Raw genomic sequence first — 12,279 nt, 5'->3', positions numbered from 1 at the left:
TGTACTCCTTCCTCCAGGAGATTGGATTCTCCTTTTTAATTTAGTGTTTGTCTCGACATTATGTGATTTCGTCCTTCCTTTGTTTTTCAGGATATGTTTTGCCCTTTTTGTATTTATCTTCAAATCGTTTAAATGTTTTTATCGGTTACACTTTTTAACACTAGCACTTGAAGCTTTATGCTTTCTTCTTCAAAATATGCTTTTATTTACCTTATTCTTTTATGAAAAATAAATAGCTTATAATAAAATATCGTTTGGCGCAGTATAGCCCTCAAGGGCTCTTGCGCCATAAAAATCAAACCAACCAACCAACCAAAAAACAAAATTAACATTTTTGAATTTCACAACTCTAAAAGTTATGCTAATTTTGGCCTGATGAAGGAAAAATTTCTACTTTCATTGCCACAGTAAAACCTGTAAAGTTGACCACCCTCGTAAGTTGACCACCTGTCTAAATTGACCGCTATTTTCCGGCACAGAATGAGATCTATATCATATAATTCAACTTCTATAAGTTTAATACCTGTTTAAGTTGACCACTAAAGTAGTGCAGCAGTAAAGTGGTTCACTTACACAGATTTCACTACAGTTTCGAAAGTTTTTTTCTTTTTCAATTCGATTTTATTAGGTGTTTCTATCTTATTTATTTATTTATTTATTGACTAAAAGGTTCTACAAATTTTTTTTTATTGCGAGGATCCAATTTTGGATGCAATTTTTTTTAATCATTTCAAAATGTATGTTTAGAAAGAAACTTAGAAAAAATAGTTTAGCTTCATGAACGTTGAAGGCTCGTATTACCTAACACCTTTTTGAAAACATTGGAAAACGCTATTTTGTGGTCTTATATAAACAAAAGAATCACTCTCGTAATAATTATAAATAGTTCTGAAATTTTATTTACATAACTATTTACACTGCCATGGCATATCTTTACAAAAGATCTTCTGAATAAGAAAGTTAATAATTATTTTTGTATTCAAAAGATTTGTTAATATCGCGTATGGATCTCCCTTTCGTTTCTTGGACAAACAAATAACAAAATATGGAGCCAATAAGCGACGAAATGGCGTACATGAAATACATCCCATAGTCGCCTATTTCTTCTCTTACACTGTCAAACGTTTTTGCTACGATAAAGGCAACCAGTGAACACGTGATCGTGCCAACTGCAAGTACTACACCGCGGCTGTGAATGGGCACGAATTCGGGTGCCATTACAAAAGGTATAGGTCCAAAGCCACAAGAATAGGCTGCAATGTACACGACAAAAGATAACAAAGGTAACCATTTGTAATTGTCCAAATCGAAATCGTATTTTTGCAGCATGACAGTATAGATAGCAAGACAAGACAAGCTTATAAATATGAATATACCCGAAATAATATATAAAAACTTCCGTCCAGTCCTATCAATGAGTATACTGCACATTATTGTGGCAATAAGTTGTACAATGGCTACGACAGCTGCTGAAACTCGAGCATCAACTATTCCCCCAGCTTTCTCAAAAATGTCCACTGTGTAAGAGATTAAAGCAGCCATTCCAGACAGCTGCCCAAAAAAGAAAAGAAAAAACACAATGATGAGTGGTTTGTACAAAGTTGGCTTCGATAACTCTCGCCAGGTAACACCACCAGCTGTATCTTTCGTCATGTTTTCCTTGATATCTTGAGCTTCTTTGGCAATATCAGCATTCATCCCCCTCAGGAACTTCAAACTGTAAGCTGCTTCAAGATTCCTCGACTCTCGTATCAACCATACTGGAGATTCGGGCATTGCCAGCATCATACAAGCACTGATGGCCACAAAAACAGCTGCTGAGAGAGCCAGCCAAGACCATCTAAGTACCACGCCAAGAGACATGATGATGAGGACACCAACGGAATAAAGTACTTGAAAACCTGATGAAAGGAAACCTCTTATTTTTGTAGGTGCTATCTCTACTACGTACGCTGAAACGGCCACTGTTGCCATTCCACAACTGAAACCAGCTATGAGCCTCCCGACGTACAGAAACGCAACTGAATTCGCGTAGACAATTGTTAACCAGCTGACCATGTACGTTCCAGAAATGAACATTAGCACAGCTTTTCGTCCGAGCTTCTGGATAAAATAACCTGAAAGTAATAATGAAGTTTTATTAATAAAAGACATGCATGGTTGAACAAAAATCCAACGAAATTTAAATTTTAAGACTGAATAATTTTTTTAACTTTTAGATTACTTTTATATAGGGATTTGAGATATTACAAAATATAAGGGGTGTTCAGATGAAAAGGTACCAAACGATACTGTGGTTCTAAATGAAGACTTTATTCAAATTATGCTCCATAGGTTTGAGCACCACGATCCCACTGATTGACTAACCGAATGATTCCTTGTTCACAGAAATTCTGTGGCCTTGACGAGACCCAGTCCTTCACAGTGTCCTTGAGTTCGACGACCGCGTTGAAACTTCCTTTCAACTCCTTTTTTCAAAGGCTCAAACACATGGAAGTCGTAGGGCGAAATGTCCGGGCTGCAAGGCGATGGTCAAGTTGCTCCCTCTTGAAATTAGTCATCGCCACCTGGGTAATCTTGGAGACCTGAGGACGTGCGTTATCACAGAGCAGAACCACTCTTCGTTAGCAATCCTGGTCTTTTATTTCTGATGTACCTGCGTAGACTTTAAAGCGTCTTGATGATTCTCCTATGCTCAAGGAATTCAACAAGTAGCGGGCCTCGTACGCTGAAAAAGACGGTCAATTGGACGGCGCTCTTTGTTCGAGCATCTAATCTTTCCGGCGCATACGAGCCATCGCGCATGCTCCGATTCATGCTGGATACTCTAATCGCATCCCTAGATGTCTCGCTACGTTCTCCCATAGCGGCATACGCAAAAATGTCTACGGTTACTTTGTTGTGACTCTCGGTACGTTGTCATTTGAACACCTCTATTATTTTGTTATCAGAGAATTTTTGCTGTAACGGAATACGGGAAAATAGTATAATAATGGCGTTCACTTAAGGGACAATATGAATATCTAGTAGGAAGGAAATAAATATGATTTTTTTTTTCAACTCTGATTTGGATCAAATTGTTTACAAATATCCTCCAGCAAACTATCCATGTACAGCTTACCTTTTTCTATATGTAATGTCCAATGATCGAGTAACGCTCCTGCGTCATGAACAATAACACTCGCATGAAGCCATGATAATTTCTAGTATGCGTTGGTAACGTTTAACATGAAGGGAAAGGCTTTATTGGAACAAGGCTGAACTAGATCCGGTATCCTAACTGTTTTACTGGTAAGACTGTGTCATTTCAGGGGAATGAAGAGACGAAAAAGTGGTCAACAATAAACGTTATCTACAACTCAAATTCAAAATAATAGAATACATCCTACTTTTTGGAAAAAAAAAATATTCTAACCAAATATAAGTTCAAATTAGGTATTTAAAATGGACGTGCCACCTTTCTTAGACCTTAAAGTGTGCATTTCATTTCAAATATACTCAATCAAAATTAATCATAGAATAATCCAAAAGTTTACAGTGATGAAGATTTACATTGAGTCAAAAAATTAGAGTATTCAAATTAAAGGGGGGAAACACTTTCAAAAGAAACTTTCAATACTAGAATGCGTTATTTTTCGCTGGATTCAATGCTTTAATCCTTTCTCACACGGATTCAACCACCTGTTTACATTAATCGTTTCTGACACTGCTTCCATACCCTCTTAAATGTGGCAACGAGCTCAATTTTGTTGGCTGGCACCAGGTCTTGAACCACTTTCTTTAGATTTGACGGTACCACAAATGCTTGATCCTATTGAGATTGGTAGAGTTGCTTGACCAGCTTAATACCGAAATTCCTCTTTCTGTTTAAAATCTATGAATCGGTTTAGAGATGTGACACGAAGTAGAATTCTGTTGAAAGATAAAATGTGTCACTAAATGTGTAACTGCAATGAATCAGATGAAGTATCATGCAGTATTTTTGGTAAACAGCGGAAGTCACGCATTGTTTTGTTATATGATATAACTTCCCAATTCCAGCAGCCCTCATGCACCCACAAACAAGAAGGATGTGTCAAAGTGGAGAGAACCTCTTACACACGCTTTTCCTTTTAAACGTCAAACCCGAACACCTCTTTTTTTTTTTTTTTTTTTTTTTTGTTCACAGATATTTTAACAAAAGATTAATCACTGAATATAATACATTTCCAACCTTATTCCCCTGTTTGAGCTTCTCTTTGCTCCAGGAGAATCGTGCACGTTTCTGCTTCATGTTTATTTTTGGTCTTACTTCGTAGATCCGCAATCAAAACTGCAGTTTATGCAACCGTCCAAGTGTAGTTGGCGTGAATAAGATAACTATACATTCTGTCCAATACTTATGGACGTAAGAAGCATTTTCAACGATTATTTTGGACAAATGACTTTGATTTGGGTTCATCTATTCCAGGTGTTACAATTTCTCTACCTCGTTTACTTCGGTTACTTTTTAGTTGGTCAGTCCTTCTATATTCCTTTAAAATCCTACATACTATAGATTGTAAAACGTTTATTTGAATTGAGTTGGATACTTTTTTTTCTAACTTTAAGAAATGATTCAATATCTAACTTCGTTTTTTTCCTATTTATCACCTTGGCGACCCATTTTGAGCAGTAAAAGGCTTTTAAAAGAGCGTAAAATTATCCGGGCGCCAAGCTCCATACTTGTGACAAACTATGGAGAAACAGGTATGCAACTATTTTCGCTACTTTTTAAAATTCACATGAATGAATAGATTATTCTAATTTTTTGACCCATACAAAAGAATCTATCTAGTATTCCAATGTGTTAATCTTTCTTTACTAATAATAAAGCTCAAAGTCTCTTTGTCTGTAGGATGTCTGGACCTCTGTGACGAGTATAGCGCCTAGACCGTTCGGCCGATTTTCATGAAATTAGGTACAAAGTTAGTTTGTAGCATGGGGTGTGCACCTCGAAGCGATTTTTTGAAAATTCGATTTTGTTCTTTTTGTATATCAATTTTAAGAAAATTTTCAGGAACAAAATTATCATAAGATGGAAGAGTAAATTACGAAATTATCGTGACGTGGAATAGGAGAGCGAAAGAACATAGCCAATTGGCGAGAAATTCATCATCCATTATTTGTAAATATACAGGCGAACCGAATGACCTTTTAATTTTCAATTATGGGCAAAGCCGTGCGGGTACCACTAGTGATCCATAAATTGTTAAAATAATATCTGAAAAGTTGTTTAAATTGATTTACCCATTCATGAATAACGAGTTTTAGTCTTTTTAATTTGCATGCGTTCATTTTTCCCGACTCAGGGACAAGTTTTGTTCAAACAGTTCTGATATTCTATTATTTTGAATTTGGGTTGCAGTAGAGTTTACGGTTAATCCACTTGAGTTAGTTTTAAAATTTCAACTTTCAAAATATCATCAAACAGGTAATGGCTTCGTTCAAATGAGGAAGCAATTTTCACCCGTCATATCTTGACGGGTGATTTTCTAGTTAAAATAATTATTATTTCACGGCTGTCGCGATTTTCTTTAATTTTATCATAATGTGTACTAAGTATTTCATCCTAAGTATTCAGCTTTCTCATAGCTTGTCAAAAGTGTCTAACGACATTAGCGCTCTGAGCTTATACTTAAAAAGCTTGTGTCACCACTTCCTATTTTGGTATTTCTCTCACTGTCGTTATATTTACTTTCTACTATATTCTCTGTACTGTGTACTACTATAGAAGAAATGATTTTTTGCGAGGAACAGGATATGCACCAGGGGGAAAAAATTTCTTGAAAATGAATCTGTGTGGCGCTGAAATTATTCAAAGAAAGTCGGACAAAAGTGACTTTATAAGCAACTACGGTATTACGACCTGACTATACATCCCCGATAACACGTACAGTGGCTCCCAAAAGTGTTCGTACACTTCGAAATTTTTTAGTAAAATCGAAATAACGCAAAACTGAATTCGAATATGAAGTCCAATATTTTTTCACATCATTCCTATGTCATTCTAAATAAAACCCTGTAGTTTTTCAAAATATTGACGGATCTTCTTCTTGAAATGGGTCAAAAAACGAAGAGACAGAGAAATAATACGCCACAAAAGTCTTCGTACACTCGATTATTTTCGAATAAATTCATGGTTAAAATTTATCATATGTCGTTTTTTTTAATTAATTTTGCATTGTGTTGACCCTTAAAAGTCATTTGGCTTCAATTTTTTGTTTATTTATTCCTTAATATTGTGCTTATTACTTTAAAATGGCTGGTATTCGCAAAAAACCACAAACACGATTCGAAATTTGAATTTTTTCCTCACAGTATCGGTAAATTGGTTTGAATTGTCTCTAAATTAGTTAATTTATTCCATTCTATAGTAAAGTGCTTGATAAAATGCTTTAAAGTAAAGAATCGGACCGAAAACAAGGTAAGAAAAGGTGAACCGGCGAAGTTGACAAAGCGTGATAGGAGATTTAAAATTATATATATATATATATATATATATATATGAAAAACACACATTTGATTGCTATAAAGGTTTCTGTAGAGTTAAATGAAAATTTTTACACTTAATTTTCACTTAAAATTGTTCACCAAGTTCTCTGATTAGCTGGATTAAATGGGACCTCTTCCCTCAGAAATTTTCTTGGCCCAGCGAAAAACCAGAAAGCTTTCACTTTTCGTCGCAAAAACTATGATAAATAAGCTCAAAACGTTTTGGAATTACGTCTTACTTACAGATAGAAATGAAGTCAAGATTTTTGGTTAAATTGTTGTATAATTGTAAATAGAAGAAAAAATTAGGAACTTAATCTTAAGAACTTAGTTGGAGCAGTTAACCAGGACGGTGAAGGTGTTTTTGTGTGAAGGTGCATAGCAGCACCAAGACTTAATAGTTTGGAATTTTTTTATGAAATAATGAATCATGCTGTCCATTTAAATATTTTAAAAACAAATTTTAAACTCTTAGCCGAAAATTTGGTTATCGGAAACAACTTTGTTTTTCATCAAGATAATGAAAAGAATCACACGGTTTTCAACGTTTGCGTCTAGTGACACAAAAATTGTCCTTAACTTTAGAAACTACCCCTTCAATCTCCAGATTTGAACTTAATGTAACATATTTAAAGATATTTAGAGGCCAGATTACGAAAATACGGCTTTGAAACGAAAATAGAGCTAGAAACAGTAAGACTCGAAGTGTGGTTGAATACTTACTCAGAAATCACGCAAAAAAAAAAGAAGAAAAAAAAGAAAGAAAGATGAATAAAATCTATTCACAGACATTTAAAAGGTGTTGTTGATACTGCATGATATTCTACTAAATAATAACTTAATAAAAAGTTAGATTATTCAATAATATATAGACATTTTTTAAAGTGTATAAAGACTTTTGTGAGATAAAACTTCCGACACTTTTTGGTTTTTAAAAAATTAAGTTTTAATATTTAAAAAAAAATTCATATAGTTTTGTTGAAAATCGATCATAGATCTCATAATTAAATACCTATTCCGAAATATTAATTCTAACCAGTGGATATAGAGTCCTATTTCATTGAAAGTCGTAGGTGTACGAACAACTTTTGGGAGTCACTGTACATAACATCGAATCCATTTTCAATGCGCCGAGACTTTAGAAAAGATATCTTATATATATATATATATATATATATATATATGTCTGGCTGAATATGTACGAGAAAAAACTTATTTTCAAAAGTAGATATATTATTGTGTAGAAAAATTTCAAAAACATCAGGTAAAATTTTAACCTTTCTATGGGATCAATCAAGGCCGGACTAAATGCAAATACGCAGGGGAAACTAGGGAGGTTTGACTCATAGGGAGACTTGACTCATGACGATTTTTTCCATGGAAAGGATATTTAGGGAAAATTTTAGTCATATTATTCGGTGACCAGTCACCTTTTGCAGGGATAAGTCATTTTAGATTTATCAGTGGTTTTCAAGAAATTCAGCGTTAAATGATACTGCACCTAAAAAGTAAATTTTGAAGATTTTTGGAATATTTTAGATTCGAAAATCCAGTTTTGGGAGAAATGAATTTTAAAAGTATGCATGTTTTAATCACTTTTCTAGCTATCCATTGATATACAGTAGTTTCATATAACTTTAATCCAAGTTGTTAAAAATTTAAGGCAAACAAAAGAAAGCTAACTAGGGAGATTTGACCCTAAGCTAACTAGGGAGACTTGACCCAAAGACTAATTTGATGTTTTTATTTAATTTGATGTTTTTTCAATTAATTTTTATTTTTGAACAGATGATATATTGTAATTTAGGCCTAATGATTTGATTTTATTGATCTAAGTTGCTATAAATTTAAGGTAAAACAAGAGAAAGCTACTTAGGGAGCTTTGACCCAAGATAACTAGGAAGACTTGACCCAAAGAATAATTTGATGTTTTTTCAATGAATTTTTGTTTATGAATAGCTAAAACATTGTGATTTAGACCTTAATGATTTGCTTTTATTTGAGAAACAACTTTAATATTGTAAATATGAAAGGGGATTTTTTTTTACTTAAAGAAAAACTAAAATATTTTGGATTAATAAATTGTTTTTATTTTGACGAATAACTAAAATACTAATGATCTTTAACATCGATAATTTGTTTCTTAATGAAATAACTGAATTATTGTTTAGGTCTTAGCTGATAAAGTTTTGAATTAGACTTATGCTTTTCTGCTGATGTGCAATAAGATTAATTTTTAAAAAATCTATAACACTTCACTTAAAGAGTAAATATTTGTTCATTCACTTCAAGTATCACTTATTAAAGCAAAAACAGTATCAAACTTGCGTTTTTGATTTCAATATCTATGAGTCTTCTTACATTCATGAGGGGGGTCATGTCTCTGTAAGTGTTGGGTCAAGTCTCCCTAGCTCTAGGGACACTTGACCCATTTGCAGACGTGATGAATATATTTTTTTGTACAATCTCTACTTAGAACTATGCTTTTATTTTTAGCCATAATAATGCGCAAAATAGCAAACTATTTATGAATATATTTTATTTTGTTTTAACCATTCCGAAAAAAAAATTGGGTCAAGCTCATTTAGTTTCCCCTATATACAAGTGTACATTCTCGCTTTCTCTTGACATTATGTTAGTGAATATAAAATCCTAAAAACCTCAATTTTTAAAAATTAAATGCGTATTACTACGTTCCTACTTGTTTTTTAGCATTTTTTAGTGTGTGCGTACCATATAATGTGTAATTAATAACATTTTAATTTAATATGTATATACTAGATTAGCTGACTTCGGCGCCCGGCAAGTCCTCGCCACTTTCGGCAGCTCGTGCAAACCGCCTGCGGCGTTTGGTGTATACCACCTTCGGAGGTGTACTTCAAGAGCTTCGCCGCCTGTTGCTCAGCAGCTACACGTGTTTTTGGGTTACAAGAAATTCATTTACTAATGAAAAAGATTTTTCGGAACAAAACAAATGCGAGTGAAGCAAGACAGATAAAATAATAAGCAAAAGGGGGGAAAAAACCTATATTCCATTGATTCATTTTACAATATCGTCACTAAAAACGTACGTGTGTAACATGAACAATTATTTCGATAAATTTCTACTAATTCAGTCAACATTTTCGATTGTACAAGCTAGTACATGGCATAAAAATGAATAACCACGTGAGTTTAATTGGAATTTGAATAGAAAATTAAAAATTTAAAAATAAGGCCGATTTACTGCAACACCAGCTCAGTCCAAATTATTTTTATCTGCAAATAATTAGATAAAGCTGCTACCTAACTGGAAAAAGGAAATAAGAACGAAGTAGCACACCATACGTTATTCAAACGAGAGAAAAAAATATCTTTTGGAAAAACTAAATGGGACTGGTGGGAAAAGTTTTTTTTTTTTTTTTTTTCTTTTCCTTTTGTAAAAATTTAACGAAGGAAATGATCTGCTTTCGAGACTAAAAATCTTCAATAGACGTTACAGACCTGATAGAAAATTTCCTATGACTCCAGACAAACTCGGCAAACTGACAATCCAGGAAATCTGATCCGCCGTCACATCTTGAAATCTACTTCCGGGTTTCTTCATATCCACTGTAGCGGAAGAGGCGTATCCAATCACTAATCCCATCACAGTAATATATGTGAAGGCGGAAACGGCTGCGATGTAAGTGTTCCGAAGACTTACGCCAGACGTGGGAGAAACGCCCATATTGCCGTCCAGAAATGTCACTTTCGGTTCCTTTTTCATTCTTTTTGAGCCATTCTTCTGTTTGGGAGCATATTGGTCATTTAAACCCCACTTTATACTCAAAAAAAAAAAAAATCTGTTTATCGAAGATACAAATACTTGAAGAAGTCACTTCGTTGGTTTTTGAAAGATGCTTCGAATTTTAACTTTTTTTTCTACTCTACTATGGAACACAGTAAATAATTCCACCTGTTGTAATTATCTTACAGTACTATACTTCCAAAACTACCGTTCTAAACACTGAAAATATATAAAAGCTTGGAGCAAGTCAGTTCTTATGTTTCTGAAAGACACATCAAGGATTCTTTTCCTTGGAGCGAAAGATAAATAATTACCCGTACTGTAATTATCTTACAGCACTAAACTTAAAAAATATAGTTCTAAACACTGAAACTTTATAAAAGCTTCGAGCAAATCAATTCTTATGTTTCTGAAAGACATCAAGTATTCTTTTCCTTGGAACAAAAGAACATGATAAATAATTCTACTTCTTACAATTCTTACAACACTATACTCTTTCAAGAGTGCAATTCTAACTATCGAAAATACAAATACTACTTCAAGAAAGTCAGTTCTCAAGTTTCTGAAAGATACAGCCAAAGTTATTTTCTTTGGTACGATGGAACACGATAAATAATGCCACGTATTATAACTATTTTACAGCACCGAACTTCCAAAAATGCAATTTTAAATATTCGAAACACAGATGCTTTGAGAATGTCAATTATTACCTTTCTGAAAGATACATCACAAATTTGAACAGTACTTTTCTTTCCTACAGTAGAATACGATAAGAATAGCCTCTTGTTGTAAATATCTTCCAGTTAAAACAGTTTTCCTCCCCCCTACGATGCAGTAGATAAATATTTCCCGTGTGGTAAATATCTTAGTTTATAAACAGGATTCTTCTTTGCTAGATTTAATAGACACTTATCCCCATGTAATCTAAATCTCTTACTGCACAAAACTTTCTAAGTCATTCAAATTTACTCAAGAATAACTAGTAAAGTTTGAAAATATGACACTTGAAACGATATCACCGACAATCAAAAATTGTTAAATCACAATGTTTGCAGTTCCATGGCAATATTCGAAATATTTTCGCTTTTGCACATTTCGATGCTTTTAAATATTGAAAACATTTCTATCAGTCTGATAATTCAGTGAAATTTTTTTGAAAAATAGATATACTTGCCTCAGAGCTCAAATAATTATAATTTTACAAATTCCAGACAGAATTTTAATTAAATTAAACAATTTTTCGACTTATTAACTGTTTCCAATACGATCACAAACTTGAGAAATATTCCAAGCAAAGTCGTTAAAATGAAGTATTTCATAAGCAATATTTCATGTCTCTGTATCATGCAGTTATAGAGTAAAATATCCACAAACCAGTAACTCTTCTTGCAAATTCCGCCGAACTTCTTGAATATTTTTTTGAATTTCGAAATGCTGATGCACGCGGACAAAGAAAACTTCCAAAAAACGAACAACTCCCACTTATGCGAACTACATTGTTAATTTTGAAACAATAATAATTCACTCTATCATATCGTTCGTGAGGAAAGCGCAACAATGAAATGAAAAAACATATCAAGCCGGCCACCTTGATTGAGATTACACAGCTGCGCTGGTTGTTGAAACATCAAGATTACGTTCGAAATCGAACGAAACTGCTGACTAAATATAGATGTTTATCACCTTCTAGCACATTATGTAAGAAACAAAACATTGGGCATTTATCTACATGGTTTGCTAAAGATTAAGATTGGTAAATTTTTGTGGGTCGCCAGTGGCGATTTGAAACAAAATAATTAGTTTCGGCCACTCTTTTTTTTTCTAATCTCCACTATTTCATATAAACAAAAAAAAAAACGAAACTTGCTGAAATTGATGAACAATAACGATTAATTAGCTTTTAAACTGCTACTAAATGTCTAAATGTTAGCTGTTTGAATAAAAGTTAATATAACTTACAAGTATCTCAACCCAAGTGTCACTCAATGATAAGAAAA

At 33.4% G+C, this 12,279-nt stretch overlaps 1 protein-coding gene across 1 annotated transcript; it reads right to left on the bottom strand.

The window, feature by feature from the left end:
• Positions 1 to 910: 910 nt before the first annotated feature.
• LOC129229382 (facilitated trehalose transporter Tret1-like) lies at positions 911 to 11,813 on the bottom strand. The gene is made up of 2 exons (XM_054863675.1): positions 9,997 to 11,813; positions 911 to 2,117 (listed from the first exon to the last, which is right to left on the bottom strand). Exons 1-2 carry the CDS (start codon positions 10,259 to 10,261, stop codon positions 961 to 963), a joined length of 1,422 nt encoding a protein of 473 aa, XP_054719650.1. The 5' UTR covers positions 10,262 to 11,813; the 3' UTR covers positions 911 to 960.
• Between the last annotated feature and the right edge of the window lie 466 nt (positions 11,814 to 12,279).

The sequence above is a fragment of the Uloborus diversus genome, chromosome 9, assembly GCF_026930045.1.
Source record: "Uloborus diversus isolate 005 chromosome 9, Udiv.v.3.1, whole genome shotgun sequence".
Classification (NCBI taxonomy): Eukaryota; Metazoa; Arthropoda; class Arachnida; order Araneae; family Uloboridae; genus Uloborus; species Uloborus diversus.
Note: the sequence above shows the minus strand (reverse complement) of the source record. Positions and strands in the feature narration are given on the sequence as shown.